This window comes from Anas acuta, chromosome 5 (genome assembly GCF_963932015.1).
Source record: "Anas acuta chromosome 5, bAnaAcu1.1, whole genome shotgun sequence".
Taxonomy (NCBI): Eukaryota; Metazoa; Chordata; class Aves; order Anseriformes; family Anatidae; genus Anas; species Anas acuta.
The window spans coordinates 10,859,110-10,882,841 of record NC_088983.1 but is presented as its reverse complement, the minus strand read 5'-3'; the positions used below and the strand labels follow the sequence as shown (position 1 = coordinate 10,882,841).

The 23,732-nt window shown below is 48.4% G+C and overlaps 1 protein-coding gene and 1 long non-coding RNA gene across 2 annotated transcripts; one reads left to right on the top strand and one right to left on the bottom strand.

Annotated features, from left to right (window-relative positions):
- Positions 1-66: 66 nt before the first annotated feature.
- Positions 67-17,423, top strand: LOC137856855 (tumor necrosis factor alpha-induced protein 2-like). The gene is made up of 12 exons (XM_068682677.1): positions 67-210; positions 5,509-5,860; positions 7,941-8,568; positions 9,869-9,983; positions 11,229-11,354; positions 11,824-11,924; positions 12,012-12,110; positions 12,300-12,423; positions 13,563-13,685; positions 14,477-14,632; positions 15,227-15,348; positions 15,818-17,423. Exons 2-12 carry the CDS (start codon positions 5,521-5,523, stop codon positions 15,957-15,959), a joined length of 2,076 nt encoding a protein of 691 aa, XP_068538778.1. The 5' UTR covers positions 67-210; positions 5,509-5,520; the 3' UTR covers positions 15,960-17,423.
- Positions 17,071-19,995, bottom strand: LOC137856857 (uncharacterized). Its single transcript, XR_011096827.1, has 2 exons — positions 19,852-19,995; positions 17,071-18,705 (listed from the first exon to the last, which is right to left on the bottom strand). It is a non-coding gene; the product is annotated as an uncharacterized lncRNA (long non-coding RNA).
- Between the last annotated feature and the right edge of the window lie 3,737 nt (positions 19,996-23,732).

Below are 23,732 nucleotides of genomic sequence, written 5' to 3'. Positions count from 1 at the left end.
CCCAGCCGAGGGGATTTCTCATTTCCCTTTGATCCGAGCCCGTTTGGGGAGCGAAGGCTGCGGGCGGAGTTTCCCCGGCCCGGGGCTCCCTGCGAGGCCGGGTCTCCGCCTCCGCGCCCTCCCCTTATAGCCGGGCTGCCCCGGGGCTCCGCAGCCAGCGCCACCGCCGCCCTCGTCGTCCTCGCCGTGGTGCCCGGGAGCCGCAGCAGAGTAAGTCCTGGGGGCTCTCCGTGCCTCCTTTCCCCGCGGGGCTTCTCCCGCTCCTCCCTCCTGCCTCGCTCCGTGCGGGGCTGGCGAGCGCACGGGCTCTGCTTTGCGCCTGGGGTAGGGTGAGAGTTAAAAGGAAGGTGCTAAAGGGGGGGTTCCTCGAAGAGGTGACGGGTTTTGGTCCCGCTTCGTGATGGCCAGAACGGGGATAAAGTCACAGCGCTGTCCCAGCTCCAGATGCATCCCAGGGCTGCGTGTCTGGTGATCCCATTCTGACAGCTGGGTCCGATTCCTCTTGCTCATCCTCCGGACTTCAGGGCATGAACGCAGGCAGCCAGCAGTGATTCCTTTTAACCCCCTCTCCCCAAAATCCAGACATGGATCTTGGGCACCAAAGCATCCTCAACCTCGATCAGGCACCAGGCTCCAGATTCAGCGAGGCACTTCCCACCCCTCCTGCGTTCCTTTCTTTTTAGAAGGATATAGTTTCCTCCCATATCACAGGAAAACAATTGGATTATGATTAATTCATCCCAACTGCACTGGAAAAAAAAATCCTTATCGGTGCCTGGACTGTGTTTGGTCCCAGACAGCCCTCGTGCCCTGCTCCCTGCTGGGGTGATGTGCCAAGTTGGCACACTTTTGCATGGCCGTGCTTGCAGCTTTGGGACTAGAAGTGCAAGTCAGGGAAGTGGAAGTGCCCTTAGGACCCACCTTTCCCCATGGCACTGAAGAACCAGCCTGAAATTCCCTTTTTTCCTTGGGCAGCCATCCCACATCACTGCCCCAGCCCCGAGGTGAAGGCTGGGTTCAACCTCAGGGCTAGGATCCTCGGTGGGCTTAGTATAGGACTTCCTCAGGCTGTTGTGAAGTGAGGACAAGGCTTTCTGTGAGTGGAGTGTGTGGCTGACCTAGAAGGCACGGTCCCTTGCCATCACACCCAAGTTCAGAGCCAAAACCATGAAGGAACAGTCGTGCTCCAAAGTATCCAACTGCCTGCCCCAGCCGAGGCACTTTGGGGTTTGCCACTTCTGATGCAGGGGATGAAACAGGCAGAGCCCTTTGGAGAAACTGGGTTTGAGTTTGCTAATGCTTCAGTGGCTCTTTCTGTAAAAAGAGGTCTGGAAAGCCAAAGAGTCTGAAAATGATGGTAAAAGGAGGAGTTCCAGGAGCTGTCGGTCTGGCTCTGGAGACTTTGTGTGTCCTCTTGGTCTGTTTATCTCTACCAGCGAACCTGGCACGCTCCAAGTGTGGGTGCAGGATTTGGCTTCAGGAATAGCAAATATGAAAACAAAATCCTGGACAGCAGCAGCTGGTTTGTCTTTCAGCCGCAGCAGTTTAAAATTATACTGCTGGCATTTGAAGTGAGAAGTAAAAGGAGCAGAGTACACTTTCTGCAACCCAAATCCTGCTTTAGAAGTGCCCGAGTAGCTCTGTGTGGCTCTCCCTGTGCTGCTCACAGGACAGGCGATATTTTAAAGGCAGTTTAAGGCACCTCACACCAGGTTTGATGGGAAGGTCTGGTCTGCTGCGACTTTCTTGTGTAGGCAGCAGGGATCCCACATCCAGGGGGAGCAGGGGAGGGAAGGAACGGCTGATGGAAACACAGAAAACAAACTCTGCTAAATAACTTTGGAGAGGCTGTGGGAGAGTGGGGCTTTCCACTGGAACCAAACATAAATCCCTCTGACCGAGAACGTCAGCAGACAGGAAAGGAATGAAAATCCAAACAGATGCCTGTTCATATGGCAGCAGCTCAAGAAAAAGCACTTGAGAAAGAGATCAGCAAAAATTTTGGAATGGCGTTAATTAGCAGATCTCTGCTGGCGTGCCATCAGCCACCCCTCGCCAGTGAGCTCATCCAAAGTGCAGGGCTTCTGCAGAGGCTGTTTAGTTTGAGGAGGGAAATGAGAACATGGGAACCCGTTGTGCCCAGAGTCCAGGTTTTGTCCTTGTGCTTTGTAGCACTGCTCCCAGTGCTGCCTTGGCACCTGCTCGTCTTGCTGCCCACCCTTGATCTGGGGTAGCACAGGATGCTGCGCAGGCTGTGCTGCTCTTCTGGTTAGGAATTGTAAAGCTGAGCACACTGTGGCAGAGATAATTAGTGCTGGAGACTCTCCTGCCTCAAACCATACTGCCACAGAACAATAATGAGGATGATGATGATAATAAAATCTATTAATAGTAAATTAACAGTAGTGATGAGTTGGAATCTACGTAGAGACAGGATCTTAAACCATTAAATTTCCCAAGACACGATTATGGGTGTTGTGTCCTGGAAGTGATTCAGCACTTCCCAAAGTACTGGCTGCTAAAATGATTAGGAGACGGCTGCGTTTTTCCCAGGCTTTGGTTTGTGAGCAGAATGTAGAAGTGTAAGAGCAGCCCTCGACCACCTGAGCTACAGCTGAGCCCACGGTGTGATCTGCTGTGGTGGCCCAGGAAGGATGCTGCTGGAGGGGTGCAAGGAGCTACAGACAGAAGGATGTGTAAAATAGCAGCAGCAGCAAACAAACTCTGGACAAGCACTCGAGATGGACAAACCTTAGTGCTATTGCAATTACAGCCTTCCTCGGATGCTTAGCTGCTTCAGCATCTATTAGCTCAAGTGGACAAAGCACACCCTGAGACGCGAATACTGCCAGCAGTTCTCTCAGTGCCAATGTGCAGCCCCTGGCTGAACACACTGGAGCTGTTTTATCTTTCTCCTAATTCGGCTGTGGGACTGGGAGCAGTGATGTGCCACCACAGCACGCCCCAAGCCACCAGCCTTGCTCCGAGCATTGCCACGTTCCCATGCCCAGCCCCTGCAGAGCCTTAATGGGACAAAGTTCTGCTGGCCATTAAAAACCAAGCTCTTAACAAGCTTGATCTTGTCCCCAAAGACTCTTTTATGTGTACTCTCATTTATGTGGTTTTCTAAGACAAATGGTATTCCTCTTTGTATCCAAGAAGCAGCAAAACCATCCTGAAATCCATCTTTATGATCATTATTCATCAAAACAAAAGGCAGAAGTGACTGCTCCCTGAATGTCACCTTCTGCTATACGAAAGGGAGAGGTGCTTCATTTGTTTAGAAAAACAAAAAGTGCTTTGTTTGGAATAATAGGGCTCAGTTGATTTTTGTGCTTGCACAAACAGGAAGGAAGGAATTTGGCAGGATGAATCTAAACACTGTGTGGTATTGGGAAACGCAGGCTAGGAAAAGAGCCTTACAAAAATTAGAAAAGTCCCGAACATTTAAAAAGAATCCCTGTGACTGTGAGATCTCTTTCTAAGGGAAAAGTAGGTAAATAAATAAATAAAATAAAAAGAGCTCTTTTCTGCCTTTTTTATTTTATTATTCTAACGGAGCATGGTGACATGGTAGCCCAAGTGAAGCATGACAGTTCTTTCCCCCTCGCTCCCCCAGGATCTCTGCTAGAGGGAAGGGCCCTGGCTGGCTGCGTCCTCAGCAGCCCTGATGCTCAGGTTCCCCCTGCTCGCCCCACGGGACCAGTGCCATGTCCCTGGGGCACAGGGCTCTGCTGAGCAGTGACCCGATGCACCCCTTCCTCCCCTCCCCATAGGGGTTCCCATCGTCACTGTGTGATCGCTTTAAAGGCATTAGGATCCCTGAATGCGGCCTAGCAGCTAAAGCATGGAGAAGGAAAGATTTTCAGTGATGCCAGACCCAAACTTCTCTATATCACACGCTTGCTGCCTCTGAGTTGGTGCTTCAGAGCTCTCCAAGCTGCGGGGAGACAGCAGGAGGAATTGCATTTGAAACAAAAAGCTACAGTCTTCTAACCGGGTTCCCAGAAATAACTACGATGGTTTGTAACAGCGTAAACTTACAAGGGAATTTTAAGATCACCCCATTGTGGTCTTAAAACCGAAGCCATTTTTTTCCCCTACGTTTACATTCCAGTTCCTCTGCTCTTACTCAGTAAGTGTAAGCCAAAATTTGCCTGATGTTTCTTCATGCAGAATTGCTCTGTTTTCCCGGAAAGCCACTGAGAAAGAGCATTGTTGGAATGTGGGCTGGAGACTCTCAGTCACTTTATTTATTCATAATCAATGCTAATAATAATAAATCTTGCCTTGATTTAACCGTGATGTAAACAAATCTAGAGCAGCATACTAAACGTTAAAGGTAAATAAAGCAATGAAATATAAGTTTTTAGCAGAGACTGTTACAACAACAGCTGTATCTCTCGCTAAGCTATTTGCAGTTCAGGAGCACCCAGGATCTTGGTGCTGGAGCAGGACTGTGGCAGGACAGCGTGCTTACACCAGGCTCAGCCACCCCGACCCTGTGTCACCTTCCTCTTCCCCCTCAGCTGGGAGAGGACTGCTCTGGTCTTTCATTTCACTGGCACTAGCTTCGTGTGACAGCTGTGGAAAAAGTCCAAACTCATCAGTCCCTAGTGCCAGAAGCTGACCGCCACCACAATTTCTTTCTGCACAAGCCATGGCTCGTGCTACACCTCCATGCTTCCACATAACAGATGGGGCAGGAATTGCTCCCAGGCATCTGGAGAAACCCAACAAGTTGTGCTGCCTTTTCATTGTTTTGGGATGCTGTAGTCACCCTGAGACCATTCTGAATACGAGATCACACAGTGAGAGGGTTTGAAGGGTCTGGGTGCATCCCTGAGTTTGCATCTGTCACTGTAGGGCTGGGGGCAGCAAGCGGAGTGTTGAAGCCGTACATCTGGCTGGGATTTGGGGGCTTGCAATGACAATCCTAGCTATGCTCATATCAGGAGGCATTGCTTTACTTCCACTTTGCTGTTGTTCTTCCCACATTTTTTCACATCCTGTGTTTTTTCATGACCCCGGACACTTCTGAACTCTTGGAGAGCTTCTCAAGGAAAAGGCTTCTCAGGAAATCGAAGAATTTTCTTACTTACTTAAGTGGGAAAAGCATTAAACCAGCAAAAGTTTGGCACAGGCAGACTGATTCCTCAGCAAAAGCAGCTGTGTACTGCGGCTGGTAGGCTTCATCTCATTTTCATGCTGTGCTTGCAAACTCTGTGTGCAAGTACCTACATGGGGGCTTCCACAACCAGACCTGCAGCCAGATGAGCAGGGACCAGCACAAACAGGCCCTGAGGAAGGCTGAAATTCATCCCGTTCCTGTATAAATGTTTGAGGGGGTTGAGTTGCTTTGAACAGTCACAGGACCCATGTCCTACTCCCCCACACAGCCCAGAAACTCTTCTTTTGATGGGTGTCCATCCTGACGTATTGTGCCATGGTAGTTTTTTTTTTAATGCAAACTGTTATAATCTGACCAGTTCTTTCTGAAATTTGCAGGCTAGAAGGAAAATGATGAAAATGTTACCTTTTTCCCAAAGTGGTCCCTTTGGAATACGCAATGGATCAGCAGGTTGCATCAAGGTAAATGGGCAGCTGGAAAACCCTGCAACATCAGTAGCTGAGCAAGTCCCTGCCTGTCCTGGTTCTTCTGGAGACGAGATCTGGTCCAGGAACCAGGAGAAGATGAGTGAAAGGCCAGAGGCAGCCGGCAGAACTTCGCGGGCATCTTCCATCACGAGCACCGGGAGCTGCACCTCTGCTGGGGACAGTCTGGAGAAGGGGAAGAAAGGAATCAAGGGAATGTTTACGACTGCATTTAAGAAGATGATAAAGACCAGGACGCCCAGCAGTAAGTGCTCACCCTCCTTCCCCATCACCAACCACCCTGTGAAATCTCCTTTTCCCCAGGACAGCAGCAAGCAGCTGCTGTGGGTCTTCCCAGGGTGGTGTCTGAGTGTGCAAGTCCCCCAGGCCCAGGCTCCAGCCCTGCGGGGTGGTTAGAGAGTCGGGAAATATCTGCTCAGAGAAACCCAGGACTGCAAAGAGCTTCGCACTTCCAACCTCACCTGCTAGCTCAGGTGATGTGTCACATTACCTGCTCCCTAAACTGAGCCAGCTGCACTTTAAAATGAGTCAATGTTTTAGTCCTACCTCCTTTACTGGAGGGGCTCTTCCAAAGTCTCGCTGTTTTAGAGCAAATTACTTCATTTCTAGGCAAACCTTTTCCTGGTTAATTCACGTCTCTTTCTTCATGTGTCATCTGTTTTCCATAACTGGTGGTTTCCCTTCTCAGCCTCCAATTTGTTCAGCTAAATGAGCATAACTTACTGGAAACAGGCCCTTCGTAGCTTTGGTCTAAACTCTGCACTGCCCAATTTCCAATGTCTTTTGAAATAAATCATTCAGAACTGCAGAAAATGCTCCAGCTGACCAAGGCTTGGTACAACACATTCCCATTTTTCTGTCCTTGATGGAAAATCCTCACCAGATACATCCTGGGATCGGGTCTGACATTTTCACCATCATCTCACAGCAGCAATTTACTTAAATTCTTCAGGCAACTCTCTTCCTCCTCCATTTCAAGCTGATGCACACGCAGCTTGCAGCAGAAAATCCTATTTGTTGCTAAGTAACTTTTGTTCTATTAGATTTGTATCCTATACCTTGTGCTATTAAGCTTCAGCCCATTCACTGCTGAAGTTATCCCGTTGTTCCTGTATCGTGCACCAAGCCCTCAGTTTCAGTAATGTCTCTGACCTTTGTGTAATCAGCAGATGCCAACAGGGCACTCCCAGCTTTTGTGCTCGAATTGAAATGAGGTTCATGATTAGTGGAAGCTTCCTCCACCCAAAGTTTTTAATACAAACCTTGCACACCTAGCAGAACTTATTTTGGGATACAGCTTCCTCGGTTTAATAATTTCCCAGATTGCACCACATCAAGTAAGTGGCTGTAGCTCGGATAGGATATCTCAATAGTGCTTATTTTGCTGACTAAATATGTCATCCAAAAAATTTCACAGGTCAGATCATGCCAGCCTATTTCTGGTAAACCCACGTGGTATTTCCTCTAGCACTTCTTATTTAGCTACGTCTTTCCATCTACATTTTTTCTAAAGCCATGCTCCTTACTTAAGGTCATATTAATTAAGGGGAGGAACTGGGTGGATGTCAGAAATATAACTAAAGATAAGGCTAATTTTTTAATCTGTTCTCACAACTTCAACATTACACTGCAGTTTATCAGTGCTAACCAGCTATTTCTCTACTTATAACCCAACAAAACAGATTTCTGTGTCAAGATTGCACTTAGAATACCCTAAGGAATTTGACTTTTCTTTCAGGATTAGACACACCTATGCCAGTCATTTGCTCTGATTGCCTAGCTTTGGACCCAGACCACAACAGTCCTTTGGTCTACACATCCAGTCCATGTGCTGACCAACCGTGTTGTGCAGAACAGGAAAAAATGCAGGTAGCATCTCTAGTGCCAGTTCCTTTGAGACTCTTCCTCTCCAAGGAACAATTAGATATTTACATACATAGAGCTTGTCCTCCCCCTTTCATATTCTTTCTTGGGAAACTCGCAAAATATCTTCAGGGCTATTAAAAAACTCAAAAGACTCTCAGAGCCTTGCTTGGCAACCCAAGCAAAGGGATAACAAACACAAACAGATTAAAAAAAAAATCTAAATTTGGAAAAAAATCATGGCTAGCACAGGAATTAGCATTATAACATTCAGTGGCAGAATAGGAATAATCTGATCTTTAAATAAATAGAAAGATTTTCTCTGTGGTAAAGGAACCTAAGAGCTAGCATTATAGAAATCAAAACACTTTTAAAATAGTATTCCAAAGCCATCTTTTTATACAAAACAGAAATTTATTTTTTTGCCATTGGGTAAAGGAAGGCTGTTCTTTTTTCCTTAGTCAAACAAATCATGGATCTCCTTGAAAAGCACAAGCTTTCTGATGCTGCCCTACTTCTGATTGCCCTGGAGAAGAGCGTATCTAGCAAAAGCGAGGAGGGACTAAACACCAGGCAACAAGACATCGAGTCCATCAGCGAAATCCTGAAAAACAAAGTCTTCAGCATCTTGAAAGACTCTGTCCTTTTAGCAAGAACAAACCCAGAACTGCTGCAGCAAGCAGTAGAGGTACTGAAAGAACAGGAGAAAGAAGATCAGAATTGCCTGTCAGAGAATTCACCTGACCAAAATGTGCAATTTAGACCCAGAAAATGGAAAGAGCTTTGGATGGCTACAGTGAAGGAGTCAGTAGAGACTCGAATGAAAGACACAAGTCATACTCCCAGAACTGAGAACCTCTCTTCAGTTGGCCAAAACCTCCTGCGCATGGGGAAGACGATGAAAGAAGATTTGACAGTAGTTGCAAAATGCATTAGACAGCTTTATCCCCCTGAGTTTAACGTGTTCGGTACATATGCAGAACTCTATCACCATCACTTTGCCTCCGAGGCAAAGAAAGCTGCTGAGTCCCAGCTGGAAGACAAGGACGTCTACCTTCTCCTCTCATGGGTGCACAACATTTACCCAAAGTAAGTGATGCTTTTGCTTTTACACATGTTTAGTACTGGAGACCATCAGGCTCCCTGGCTGCCAAACCAGGGATTTGCTGGATTTATGTATCAGTGTCACTGTGGCTGCAGTCTGATCCACAGCGAGGTTTTGGTGTCACTGGCGTTGTGCTGATTTACACCAGCTGGCCAGAAGGCAATTCCACAAGGCTGCTGGTCTGTAACCAGTCTCATTACACACCACAGGCCTCTAGGCAACACGTCTACACAGATATTTAGGATTTCACTTCTGGCACAAACTGGGCAGGCCCCTTGCCCTGATCTCGACTCCAGTTGCAGACTTGAACTCATTCTTGGAAAATTTGGGAACTCCAGCCTTCTGGCCTTTGGAGCAAAGGGCAGCCAGTAAATGGAACAGCCTGGGATGTAATTATCCTGAGCATGGAGGGTGTTTTCTAGGCATTGCCCACAGTCTGTGATCTCCTCTGGGTTAGGAGATGAAAGGGTGAACCCCTGTGGGAGCTCATCATGAGCCAAGGGTCACTCTTCAGCCTCACAAGCCCTGTATGTTATAAAACTGAACATATTCCTTCTTGTGGCTTATTGTACTGGGTGGGGAATTGAGGGTTCTCATTTCTTAGGTGAAAAACAGTGAATTTTCAAACAGTGTTTCTTCGACTAGGCTAAAACTATTCCACCTTCACCACTGCTTGTTTCTCATCTTGGTTCTCCCCTTGACAGAACATAATGAGTCACTGCTGATCCTGGAAGCTTTCCCCAGCTGCTGCTGTGCTCTAGGTCAGGACATGCAGCCTGAACTACCGCGGCCTGGCTGCATAAAAACAGGGCTGAGGTTCCAGCTTCATATCATAAGCAGCCCGTGCAAAATAGTCACATGGAGTTGGGCCTAATGCTAGCATGGGAACCAGGCGATGCTCACCGTTGAGCTTTGCAGCAGGTCCCCAGGCTGGCAGATCCCTGCTGGGTGGCTCTGTGCCACCACATCCCTCTGGAGCTGCTCATCAGGGAGATAACAGGAGGCATTGAACATCCTGCTCCGCTCCCACAGACCAGCCACAAAGCACCAGCTCTTCATCAGATCGCCTTGCTGTATCGATGGCAATAGGCCATATCCCAGAGCTAGTCCTCCTGCTGCTCTGGGACCCCAAACCCAGTAGTGCAGCGGCCTGCACTAAGGGTTGTGCACATCTACATCTGGTTTCCCACTGATGGCCTCAAGGAGTGTTAGTGATTTGCATCAACAGCTGTCTTGAATTACACTGACCTTGCAAAATGTGATTGTTTGGCTTCTTCGTTCCAGAGATATGAGGAAAGATCCTGTTTTAGCAGAGGAGCTGGAGAAAGTTAAGCTTGGAAGCCTTTTGCCATCAAGCCTGAGCAAAGAGCTTGAAAGAAAATACCTCGAGAGTGAAGAGGTGAGAATCTGCTCAGTCCCTCCTCAGCCTTGTACCACTCCATGACTCCTTGGAGGAGCTCTGACTTGTCCTGAATGCTCCCTTCCCAGCCATCCATGTAAGCCACACATCCTTCAAGAGAGACACAAAAGCAAGAAAACTTTTGTTGCTCCCTGTAGGACAGGTGGGCCTGCTGCTGGTTGGGACATGCAGAGCAAACTTCCTGCTGCCTTCTGGTTAGCCCAGCCCTCTGCCCTGGGAGTTGGCACAAAATTGCCACTCTGCTCTTGCAAAACTGGTGTAAGGAAGGTGGGAAAAAGTCCAACTACAGATCTTTACGGGTAACTTTCCAGTTGTGTGTTAAATCCCCAGAAGGAGGAGCCTGCACTCCCACTCGCAGGTGATGCTTTTAGCCTTAGTCTGGTCCCTGTAGCAGTGCCAGACCTTGGGTGAGCACAAAGCACACAGGTCTGGTCTTGAAAAGTCTGCCTCTTTGATAGAGAATCACGTGGTCTGCGGGAAATTACAGTCGCTCTGATTTTTGGATGACTCTTGCCTTAGCAGACCCAAGAAGCAACTTTCACAGCCCTCCCGTAGCTCGGTGCTTTTGGCACTTTGGGCTGGAGTTCCTGGAAAATGAGTAGATAAGTTCCAGGTTTAGCTGCAGTGCGTGATGGCTTGCAGCTGGGCTGTGAGGTGCACGAAGAGGGCAGAGAGCAGAGACGTACGCCAGCCCCTGCACTGACCACCTCAAACGCCTTGCTGCACAGGGAGGTCGGGGCAGGGAAAAGCTGGGAACATCCTGATTCACGCCACAGCTCATAAGACGTCAGAAATGCTTATGAAAAAGGATTGCAAAACAGCCCTAGTGGGTAGTACTGAGTGTTACACACCAACAGCACATGGCTCGGGGAATTTGGGATCCAGCACGTGTAGCTGCCTCTGACCTCCCTATGCCCCACAACCATCCCGCCGCCCCAGACGTCACTGCTGGCGTATCGAGGTGGTGGGCCCTGATCTTGGTGCCTCCAGTTCCTTCCCTGGAATATTCCACTCCGTACTGAGTGGGTGGATGCTGTGAGGGAGTTGTCCTTGCTGCCGTGAAGTGGTGCGTGAGGTGTCTTGTAACAAAGAGCCTTTATTTCTCAGCTAAGGAAGAGGACAAAGTCTGCCGAGCCAGACAAAGGCTAGGTGGGTGAGGAGAGCTGCACCAGCAGATGCTGCAGACGCTTTGTGGTGAATGCCGTTGTTCTTTGTTTCCCACAGGCAACCATCAAAAATTCACTGAACAAATGTTTAGAAAAGGAAATCGAAAGATGGAAAGAAGACAAAGAGCCAGAGAAACTAAATGGACATTTTCAGAGTGAGCTACTAGCAATATTCGTTATCCAGGTAATACAGATATATGTTTAAAAATAAACAATAGCATCCTGAGTGTATTTAAGATTTGAGACCAACCTTAGTCGATTCAGGAAGCCAAAAGGCCAAATCCCATGTTTAGGGCTGTGGCAGAAGTGGGTGGCACAAAGGAGCCCAAAGCCATGCTCTGGTGTGGTCGTGGTCCAGCAGGTGCTGGCGACAATCCTGCTCACATTCAGCAAAAAAAGGAAAAAAAAAAAAAAAAAAAGGCAAGAAAAAAAGCCTTTTCCCACTTCCTCAGCAACTTTATAGGCTTGCTGTGTCTGTAATGCTCCTTTCTTCTCCACTTCATTTGAAAGCGGAGAGGTGGCCGCTTTATTCTTTTGACCGAACAAAAATCAAAAGAACACAAGGAGGAGTTGCTGGCTTTTTACTCAGTGAACCTGGATTTTTGGATCAAGCAGTGTCTGAAACCAGTATTTTTTTGCTTTTTTCTTACTAGAGCATCTACAATGGCCAGAAGCGAGCCAAGGAGGTGAGCACGGCGCTGGGCGAGGAGCTGTCGCATCGCCTGTCGCGGGAGCTGGCTGCCCTCCTGAGAAGGTGCGGTAAGGCTCTGGTGGGCAGCACGAGCTTCCAGGGCAGCCTGCTGCAGCCACTCACCCGCCTCTTTTCCCATTTCCCCTCTAGCTACAAGGACGCTTTTGAAGACTTTAAGGAGAAGGGCAAGAAGCAAGTACACTACAGGCCGATTCTGATTGCAAACATTAACAACTGCGGGAATTTCAGGTAAGGATCCCTTCCTCCGCCAGCAGCGGGTAATAGGGTCTGTAATAGGGGTCTATAATGGGACATTTTAGGTCGTCCCCAAAGAAGAAGGTCTGTCTGCCATCAGGGGAAGGCCTGGGGACCTCCAAACATCTCCCCCTCTCTCTTCTGAGGACAAGTTGTTCTGACCTTGACGATGTTTCCTTTCAGAGACTACGTAGAGAAAAACATGGCAGAAAATGATGACAACAAGGACAGGATCCTTAGCACCCTTGGGGACATCGAGACCAGTGGCTGTGACGTCCTGCTTCAGCAGCTGTTTGTCCAGCTGAAGGTACGGCACCAGAGGGTTGGTTTTAATGGGCGGGAAAGTGGCGACATGTCCCTGTGCCACCCAAATCTGTGCCAGACACAGTTCAGAAGGGCTCTGGGCCAGGTCACACCTCAGCATCACTCCTGACTTGGGCTGCTGCCAGAAAACCCATCATGACCTCTCCTTGAGTGGGTCCTCAAGGCTAAGCATGCAGGCATGCCTGGGCACAGGGAAATGAAAGTGCTGACCGCATCCAAGATAAGTGCTGTGGAGGAGAGAGTCTGAACCTGCACGTGTTTACACTGCAGGCGGTAGGAAGCAAGCCCAAAACTGCAATTGCACAGCTTTTGGCTTCTCCATAAAGGTGTCCTGAAAAGCACTTTTGGTTTCTCTTCTCTTCTCTTCTCTTCTCTTCTCTTCTCTTCTCTTCTCTTCTCTTCTCTTCTCTTCTCTTCTCTTCTCTTCTCTTCTCTTCTCTTCTCTTCTCTTCTCTTCTCTTCTCTTCTCTTCTCTTCTCTTCTCTTCTCTTCTCTTCTCTTCTCTTCTCTTCTCTTCTCTTCTCTTCTCTTCTCTTCTCTTCTCTTCTCTTCTCTTCTCTTCTCTTCTCTTCTCTTCTCTTCTCTCTTTTTCCTCTCCGTTCTTTTCCCTTCCATTCTGTTCTTTTTTTCTGTTCTGTTCTGTTTCGTAAATTAAGCAAGTGTGGTGGAGGTGAAGGCACAAAAGCCAGGAATGTCAGCCACAATCTCTCCTGCTTTTTGAAAGCTATCTGTTAAAGCCTTTATTTTCATATTGATTTACTGTGGCCAACATGTGATTGAAAACATCTCATAACAATTCATCTTTCCTTCCCTGATGATGCCATCATTCTCTCATCAGACAAGATGTGATGGACAACACACTGAAAATGTGGAAATAAAAAAAAAAAAAAGCATCTTTGATGCAAGCCCCTCAAGCCCTCTGTCTCCTTCACCACGAGAAACCAAGAAGGGGGCACAGACCCAACACAGCCCCTCCTCCCCTCTCCCCATCGGTCATCTTCACCCTTCCCTGAACAGGACCACACACCTCACTGTCGCTATATAGGATGTACATATAGGAACACCAAATATATGTGTGCATAGAAACTAAGCAGGTTTTCCTTTTTTTTTTTTTTTTTCCAGCCAATTTATAAGAAGTTTACAGAAAACAAGTGGGACTGCAGCAATAAAATTATGGATGAGATCATTAAAACCACCAGCAAACACATTTCAGAGTTGCAGACCCTGAAGAACCCTTTTTACAACGTAAGTCAAAGGGAACAAGTGGAGGGGTTCTGGGGTGCCCAGGCTGGGCTTTGCCTGCGATTCAAGCTGCCCTGACCTGCCATCATCTGGCAAACTGCCGCAGCATCAGCAGCACAGGGCTGATGGAGGAAGTGCCAGCTCTAGGGACCCCCCAAAATACGGCTTTGGTCATGGACCCCCAAAAATACAGTTTTGGTCATGCTGCGATGCGTGGTGTTGTCTCCTGGGTCTCTTGATCGCCCCTAGGACTGGAGGAGGTGTGTGCAGCTGGGACGGATCCCAAAGGAGTGAGAGCCACAACCACGTGCTCAGTGCTGCTGGAGTACATATGATACATCACCATTAAAAAAAAAAAAAAAAAAAAAAACACGTTGATTTCCTGCCTTTGTCTTTTTAGTATTTGGAAAAAAAAAAAAATGATGTTTTGTTTATTAGAGAGAGGAACAGGAGGAGCAGCGTGAATTCCTGTTGCTCCGTAGCAGTGCCTTCTCTTTTCCAAGATGCAGAGATCTTTTCTAAGCATTGAACTCTTCCCAGAAGGAAGGAACACTTGGAAATTCCCACACCTAATTAGTTTAAGTACGGATGGATTCTCAGCATCTAGGATGTGGCGTCGCAGGCTGCGGGGGGGGTTGGCAGCCAGCGTGGTTTCTCGGGTGCGAGCAGCAGCAGGCACGTGGTGGGGCACAGCTGATAGCGCCCGAGCTGTTTATGTCCCCCATTCACACACGCAGTTTGTTGTGTCCCCAAGCACAAGACAGATGGGTGATGCCTCCTCTTCTTCCCAACAGGCCACCATTGAGAAGATCCATGTCCGCCTGGTGAGAGATTACATCGTGAGGCTGCTGAAGAGGAAGGTCGGCCTGAAAAGTGCAGCACAACAGCAAAACCTGTCCCAAAGCATCTCCAAGAATGCTGCTGAGCTGGAAGCCTTCTGCACCAAAAATGTACGTGAGCACTCGCTGCATCTGTGCCAGCACAAAGCATGGGCACACTGAGAAACAGGAGCGTGCCCTTCCTGCAGCCCCTTGTTAGCCTTTCCAGGGCAGCTTAAAGTTCTGGAAAGACCTGAGGCAGGGAGAGCTTTCCAAGTGCCAGCCTGCCCTCCCCAGATGGAGAACACTGATCTCACCAAGCAGTCATTTCCTTTTGAAGATTTATATCAATAGGGTCTAAAGATTGAGCTAAACACTGCGCTTCCCTGGCTGCAGTACAGCTTGCGTGGAGTCTGATCTCCCTCACTCCCCTGCCATGGGGTCAGGGAGGGGCTGGCAGGGGCAGCCAGGGGGTCTGGTGCACGAGGGCTCCCACCGAGAGATGCTCAGGCTTTCACAGCCAAATTTCTGCACGGCCGAAGCACCCTTCTGCATCCTCCGGGGTCACCTCCCTCCTTCCACATCTCTGAATTTGCAGGGATTTGGGCAGTTCCTGGGGGAGGTAGAGGCAGGGCTGCTCACAGCTCACCGGGGGGCACGGTGTGGGGGGGTCTGGGCTGGGGTCTGCCGTCCGCCACGCACTGCTGACCGCTTCCCTCTCTGCAGGGCTCTCAAGCCACCTGGCTGAATTCGGCACTCCCGAAACTGGCTGAAATCATCCGGCTTCAGGATATAGGTGCTATTAAAATTGAAGTTGCGACGCTCGCCACGGCATACCCAGATATCCGGTAAGAGAAGCTGAAACAGGTTTGCAGATGTGCGTGTGGGTGAGGCTGATATGCCCTGGGTAGCGCTGACCCCTATCAGACAAATAATCCAGGTAAATGGTGCCCAGTTAGCTGGGTACCTCTCCTTTCACCTAGCCTGAACTGCATTTTCCCTAGATATTCCTTGCCTAAACGGAACGTTTTTTACAAAAACCCTAACTTGCCCAGGGCAGAGTTAGTGGGAGGTTGTTGCCAGGTTGTGGCCATCCCAATGCCATCAGACAAAATAGGAATCTATTAAAAAAAGGGGAGTATTTATATATTCCAAATTCTGGTGTTATATTCTCCTTTGCTTTGGAGATTTCCCAAACCTCCCTGGTGGTGCTGGGTCCCATGTAGGATCCAAGCTGTCATCATCCACGGGTGCCTGGCCGTGGGCTGGGGCCACATCCTGGTGCAGAGCTGACACCTGCCTGTTTCTCTCCCACAGGAGAAGGCACCTGGAAGCTTTCCTGTATATCAAAGCCAATTTGTCGCGTGGAGAGCTCAAAAGCATCCTGAGCTACCTGGAAGACAGCACGGTGTCCACACCACCCAGCAACCTGCTCTTCTCCAGCATAAACCTGTCCTAGGCTGGGGCACCCCTCAGCACCGCGTGCACTGAGTGGTCTGGTGCTCAGCGTCTCCGTGGGAAGCAGCATCCACTGTGCATGGCCATGGAAGGCAAGGTGCCCAAAAAAAAGACCAGGGATGCTCCTCACACTAGACATGGACCTTCTCCGAGGTCTCCTTGGTGTCACCACATTCTCTGTCCGGACATTGCCCTGGTGCTCCGACCTCTGCCTACCTCACCAGGCGCCGTGAAGGCCGCGTCGCTGACTTCCCGCACCGAGCAGGCACCTCCTATCTAGCTTGTTGTCTGCTAAAGAAAGGGAAGGAAATGAAAATTGAAGCTAAAATGCAGAGATGTTGGAAAAGCCCCATGAGAGTACGTTTCCCCCCAGTCTGTGATTCCTGACGTCCCACCATGCTGCAGCAACCCCAGAGGTTTGGGCTGGCCCCATGGAGCCGTGTTGCCCAGGGGCATCGGGGTTTCCAAACCAGTCCCAGGAGCCCCAGCTGCCCCCACAGCAGCAGTCTGGCCCGGGCTTCGTTCACCTCCATGAGGTGGGAGCACCTGGAACCACTGGTCCCTTTCAGTGGCCCCATCCAGTGCATCTCTGCTGGGGTGGCACCCCCCTAACAGAGGCTTGGGATCAAACTGCATTGCAGTAGAGCTTGTAGGCCAAGTCCCACCTTCTAGTAAAGCACTTTAGATATTGCTTAAGCCCTCCCTATGGAGGAAAGGACTTTTCCAGACCCTGTTAACATTGTGAGCTCTGAGTGGGTGGTGGATCTGGACTTGAATGCCATCAAAATGTCTCGGGGTCCCCACATGCATCACCCTGTGTTCGCTTGCTCTTTCCCCTCTTGCTGTAGGGTAGCTTAGATGTGCAAACACAAATGTGTCTATTGTGAAACTATGCGCTGTTTTTACAGCCCATTTTTTGGGGGGGGAAATGAATCATTTGCCAAAACAACATGTGTTTCACTGAAGACCTTTCCCTTCTGTTTTTCTTTATTTCAACTTCTGTATCAGCCTGTAGAAAGTCGGTCTGGAAGGAAGACACGCAATGACTGTGCAGACCATGCGATGTATTTATATGCATATACAGTATACCATTGGTGTATTTTTGCAACCAATTTTATTTTTCTTTTCTCAGTTAGAGATATTCATTTGCAATGTTTATATTTAAACAGTATTCAAATACGCTAGGAGAGTGACTCACTTATTCTGTCTCTGGCTGTTGTTTACTGTGTTGCCTCATGTAGGCCCACATTCTCCAGTTCTTCCACTGCTCCCAGCCTGCTGCTGCCAGGTCGGGAGGGCAGGGGCACCCTGTGTTTGTGGTGCCTGTTGGTCCTGTAGCCTGTCTCTCCTTACTATCTAGAGCCAGGGCTGCCATATGTGCTGCCTCTGTGGTATCTGGTACAACGAGGTCCAAAACATCAGCCCTGAGGTCTCAATGTTGAATAATAAAAAGATTTGTATTTGAGATGTGTCTTGTCCTTACTGCCTCCTCCAGCTCTGTTTCTCCTCCTGTTGGCATGAGACTTTAGGAAAGACAGAGTTTGGCCCCGGCTGGCACTGCTGGCCCATGTCTGCTCTCTTAACACTTGTTATTTATATATCATTTAAAACAGCACTTGGGTTTCAGTCTGCTGCCGGCCCTTCTGCTGAGCTGCGAGCCACACGCATGGCTCTCCTTCCATGAGCACACTCAGATTCTCACCAAAGCTCATAAACACACATAACAATCTCAAAGTTTATTACACATTACTTAAACACCTATCCCAGCTACGACTTAAAGACAAATGACAAAATAACTTCTAACAGTGCTGAGCACTCATGACAGCTGTCACCCATTGTGCAACATTTTCTTTCCCAATTAGTGAAAGGTCATGTTATTGCTATAAATAATTACATTTTGATTTAGAGAACTATTAAGGGCCTAGAGAAATGCATCATACAAGTGATTACATTGGCCTTTAAAAAAAAAAATAAATTCAACTAAGTAAGTACTCAAAGGAAAATAGTAAATCTATTTATATATCATAATTAGGATGGGTAGGAGAAAATGGTTTTCATACACATTTCATAAGCCATATGGAACCACGTTGTGCAATTCTCTTCATCCTGCTACAAAACCCTTAGCTTTCAGCTCTAATGAGCCCAGGAAGCCAATTTATTTACCTTCCTGTATGACTCGACATTTACAATGGCATTTATTTGTATGCGGCACATTACACATGGCCAGGTACTTTCAAAAGGCTGCAGGAACATCTTCTGATGACAGTGCGAGGTTAATACTGATAAATAGCACTCCTGCAAGATGAATAATCAAAATTGTCTGTGGTCAGTGTGGCTGGATTTTACAATGCAGCCTCTGCTGATGTTGTTCTGCCCCTCTTTAGAGGCAGAGCAGATAGGCAGGATGAAGCAAATAAAATCAGCTTTATAAAAGAGCTAAGACAGCTGGTTCCTCGGCAGAGTTGCTGTGGCAGTCCCAGCCCAGTGATTTTACTTGTTACCAGTGCCATGCAGGACACCAGCCTGCAGCAGCCACTGCAGCAGGCAGGGACACACACTGCTCCTTGCTCCCTGTCCCTCCATCCCAGCAGGCACTTCCATCACCTGGCAGCAGGCTTGCAATTTGCAGCACAAAAGACCCAGGGATGCACACCACAGCATACCAAAGGGAGGGCCAAGTCATTGCTCCTCCTCTACATCTGCAGCACAGAAGGTCCCCGATGGCACTTGGGAAACCATCCTCCATCCTGCAGGGAAGACAAAACAGCAACAAAGCTCCTGTCCCTCTGGCAGGGGATGGGGGAAAGCTTCCTTCATCCCTCAGCATCACCCACCACTGCAGCAAGCACCAGCCCGGCACTGAGGGGCTGTCTGGGACCCCGTTAGGGCACCAGCCAGCCTTGGCCTTTCTTGAAGGGAAAGCAAAGAGGAATAGGAGCGTGCAACAAAGCAAGCAGTGCTGACATTGTGAAATTAAGCAGAAAGCTCCTGCTAGAATCAGCCAAGAAGCTTTGAGGGCTGCAGACCTGGAGAGAGAGAGAGTTAAGAAACCAGAAAGTCTGCGGTTCCTCCTCTTTGAGCTGGATCTTCTCACCAGGGTCCCCTGAGAGGTGCCAGCACTGGACTAAAGGCTGTAGGATGCATTGACCCCCAGGTCTGAAGAGAGACACCAGAGCAAAGTGCCTGATGCTTTGGTAATTGGCAGAGTAACAGTGTAATCCATAAAACAGGAGGAGTAAGTGCAATTACAAAGGATCTGGCAGCAATTTGTCAACCTCCATTTAAAAACCTTGTATTTAGTTTAGCTGGTATGAACTTTAATTGGAGTAAAGCTGGGAATGGCAATCCACTGGGAACAGACCGAGGAGGCTGGCAATGCACAGAGCTTCCTGAAGGCAAGGAGCTGCTGCAGTAAGCAGCTGAACATCCTTCCCTAGGTGAATTTGGGCACAAAGGCTGCAGGCTCCAGCACATCCCAGCACAGCTGCCCATCACCCTGTCTCTGCTTCATGCAGCTTGGGTCGAAAGCCAGTACTGGGGAGCAAACAGGCAAGAACCAGCACAAGAAAGCTCTGAGGAGGAAGAAAATTTGAAGAGCAGGCTGGATGCCTGGGTGTGACACTAGCAAAACCCTGCTTGCATAAAGCGCTGTCATGCTGTAAGCTGAAACCCATGAGAATAATTGCTGCCTTCCTGCATGACTTAAAAGAGGATGTGACCACACCACCCACACTGATACCTTAAAAACACAAAATAGCTCTCCTGTAGCCACAGGAATAGAGAGCAGCTTATGTCAGAAGAATTCTATGAATTACTCAACAGTGCAGCAGCCGCAGATTTCCCCTTCAGCAAAGGTGCAACCCTACATGACCCTGGAGACCAGCACATCTCACCTGCAGGAAAATCAGAGTGAATGCACTGGAGCAGCTGCATACATCAGGCTGTCCAGGTGCACCTTGCTGGAGGAGGGTTAATTGCTTTATTTTTTTAAGGCAATATGTTACTGTGGAGTGTTCCCACCTGCTGGACACCATCTCTGTTTGCTACCTGGGTCTTCCTCCTCTAGAAATCGGGTTTAAAAAGTCCTCTTAAATTGACCAGCTTAAAGCCTTCACTACAAAACCATTTTTTGTCTCTTCTCCGTGTCTTGTCCCCTTGGAGGTTTTCATTTACTTCTTTACCACTCCACGAGTCTCAGATTTTCCCCCCAGCTCCCCTCCAAATGCTGTCTGGTACCACGTCCTCCTAACATTTCAACCCTTAATTCAGCAGCTGGGACGCAGTAGGGCATGTCAAGTAACAGCACCCAGAAAGGCCATCGTTTTAGAAGGAGGAATGCATTGTTATTTATCTAAGTAGTTTTCATCCAAACAGGACAGAGCACTTGAACTGTAGTAACTCTCCTAATGGACTAATAAAAGAGGAAAAGTTATCATTTAGCAGAAAAGCTGAGTCCTCAAAAGTATTCATTAGTGTTGGAACAGCTGTGATGGGGAGATATTAACTCTGAAAGGGAGGAGGTGATAACAAACTCTCGGGTACAACAATATTGGTCCTGGAGTCTTCAAGAGCTTTTGAGTCCTATCCCAAAGGCTGGAGGCCAACCCCTAAGCCCCCCTGGCAAGAGCAGTCCAGCCTGAGAGCTACACCATGTGTACAGATTAGATAAACTGTCAGGATAAGGGTAACAGTGCAATGTCCTAGTTAATGTAGGGTTGTTTCTGCCCTTTGGTTTTCTTACCATCCTCTCTACCCTACCCCATGGCCACAAGAGGCAGTGACGGCCCCCTGAGATGTGGCACAGGGACTGTCACCTTCACTCACCTCTTGTTCATGACGAGGTCCCAGCCCCAACGTTGTGTGTTACCACACAGCTCCTTCAATAACCTACATGGGGCTGTGCAGACCCTTAAAGCTCGGCTGCAGCTTCCCACTCCCTGTGCTCAACATGCAGGGAGGGACAGAGAGACAGATCTGGGCAGCCCAGGATGCTCAATAAGGGGCATCCTGCTCTACCTCCAAGGGATCGCAGGGATCAGGGTAACTCAGGAGAGGCAGGCAGGACCCACAGACTGGTCCTGAGATTTCACAGGAGCAAAGAGACCCATAAATGTCATTGAAAATAGGGAGGAACTGAACCAGGGTAACTCTCGCACACTCTGGGAGGGTTAGACCTGCTCCTGGAGGAACCTTGGCAGCTTTCAAAGATCTCATGGGTAAAATCATTAATCCTGGAGCTGGCAAACCACAACCAGCACAAGCAGCAATCCAGATAACCTTTGCTGGATAGCAGTAAGGAAAACATAGGAGGTGCCCTAGAGAAACAAGAAATAGAGAACGTGAAGATGGGAGAGGAGCCTTCAAGTACCTGCCATGTCTCTAGCTGTGCTCAAAAGTCTTTTGTTGGCCTTTGTTTAACTGTCCAGCTCAGGATCCCCTTCTGATCCATTAAAATATCATAAAGACTAAAGTATTACTGTGGAATGCATGAACTACCCATGGTCCTGTTTTTGTTTGATTTGATTTCTCTATAAAGCCTCTCTCAAGGAGCTCAGATTGCGTTTACTTGGGGAACATTTTGTCAGATCAGCATGTACAGCATGAAATCAATAGCAGCTTTTAAAGACAGACAAGATTCATCTGTCATCCAGAACAAACTCTTAAGCCACCTTTGCTTGGGTAGAAATTGCTGCTTAATAAAGAAAATTTTCCACCCTCCTTCCACCTACCTCAAAACCTCTCTGTCCATGTCCACTGTGGGCAACAGGCAACAGCTCACCTCTCTGCGTAACACTATTTCTGACCAAAAAAACCTACTTCTGTATGAAATAGCACTATTTCTGTCCAGGTATGATGAACCCGAGGGGACGGCATGGAGCTGGGACAGGGGAGGGTCAGGCTGGGGGTTAGGGACAGGTTCTGCACACAGTGCTCCACACACCCTACTACCACAAGAGCTGTTCTTACAGACACTCAGTATCCAGCCTTTTGCACGGTTTCAGCCCTCCAAATCACACTGTCTTCTGGAAATTCAACATTTTTTCTCCGTGGACAGGGGCCAAATCAGGGTATTTAGTTTGGCAAAGTCACAACATGTGGGATCTGCAAATTGGTCATATTGAAGCATAAAACCTCCTTCCTCTTTCCATGCTCTGCCACAGCGTGTGCTTAGATGAGTGTCAGTCCGGGTTTTGGTCATTGTTCCCTCTGGTAACTTTCTACTTAATGAAAACAACAGAAATTTCAGGCCATTCATGTTGATAGTGCTGTAGGAGCATTGACACATTATGAAACAAACACAAATACTATCTAGAGGACTTCTCTGTCTTCTGCAGGTTTGTGAGACTTCAGTCATGCAACTCTCACCTAATGTACAAAATAATTTGATAACCACAAAATAAGGTGTAATTTTACAATCTTAACTCTACTTCTACCATTCAGGACTGGAATTTTGGAGTCCCCAAATTCTGAATTCCCTGAATTCTGAAGCTTTTGTTAGACAAGGTGTATGCCCAAAAGGACACGGGTGGCCATCAGCCCCCAGGTATGGTTGGTCTCAGGGCCAGTGACAAGCTATATGCAGCTGTTGGGTTTTGGTGTTTCACTAGGGTTTCACCTCTCCTGGCAGCCCTGTGCCATTTGTCCAGCAGTCACTGCAGGAGGTGAATCAGGAGGACGATAGTTGTGCTGTGGGAGGGGAGGGTGGTCTGATACCAGCACCAGAAGGAGGGACCCTGACCTGGTCTCTAAGCAAAGCTCTTCAAATGTTCCTGCAGATGAGTCTCTGCTGGAGGCTCCTAATGGAGCAGAGGAGTGGGAAGACGCAGGGAGCCACGCTGGTGTTGTGTCAGTGCAAACAGAGACTCTGACACATCTTTCATGGTGCTTGTGCTCTTACTTTAACCTGGCTTGGGGTAACTGCTGTGTGAGGTGACCGGGCAACAATTGGTCACCCCAGCAGACCACAGCACTCCTCCTCCAAAAACAGCAATTCCATTAACCGGGGCTGAGACACGATAACAGGGCTCCCCCAAACAATCCCAGCTGCAAGCACTTCGCAAGGACAGCAGAGGCATCTTCCAGGGACCCAGTGGCCTCAGGGGCTCTCTGGTTCACAGCACAAGCCTGGCACAAGCACTTGGACATGGGACGGACATCACAGCTGAAAGCCCAAGAGACGCAGCCTTCAAGGTCAGACGACAACTGGCTTTGTATGTCTGCCTCTGTATTTGTCAGTGACACAATTAGCTAGAGGCAAATACTCATTTTCCATTGATCTGTAGGCAGGGCAACTGTTGCCAAAGGTAACATTAGCACCGTCAATGATAAATGGTACATTGTGGAGGTTCAACCATCTGAACCTCCTGTGTTTCCACATAGTCAACAGTTCTTAATGCAGTTTCACTTCTCCCTTGGAAAAAAAAAAAAAAAAAAAAAAAAAGAGCAGAGAATGGATAATTTCCCTTTCACTGTATAGTACCAAGCACGCCAAGGAATGTTTCGGTATTTCCACCACTTGAGGGGGGGGGGGGGGGGGGGGGGAAATCACCACAGAGAAAAAAAAGCACTCTTTCCAGCTATAATTTCCTTCTCAATCTGTGAAGCTTTGGTGCTGTCTGAGGCCAAAACACCTTCAGGAGTGAAGCTTTCAGCAGTGGACTATGTCAAGCCCTGCAGATGCACCTTGACCAGTCTGTAAGACCAGTCTCACACGCACCAGCAACTTGTCCTAAACTCAACCCTGCATTCAGCCACAGCTTCCAGAAAACACAGG

What these genes read in the sequence shown, in the direction of transcription:
- LOC137856855 (XM_068682677.1), top strand. Translation starts at nt 5,521, where the DNA reads ATGATGAAAATGTTACCTTTTTCCCAAAGTGGTCCCTTTGGAATACGC. An exon ending in AAAGACCAGGACGCCCAGCA is followed by an intron (nt 5,861 to 7,940) that starts GTAAGTGCTCAC and finishes TTTTTTCCTTAG; the next exon opens with TCAAACAAATCATGGATCTC. An exon ending in ACGGCATACCCAGATATCCG is followed by an intron (nt 15,349 to 15,817) that starts GTAAGAGAAGCT and finishes TCTCTCCCACAG; the next exon opens with GAGAAGGCACCTGGAAGCTT.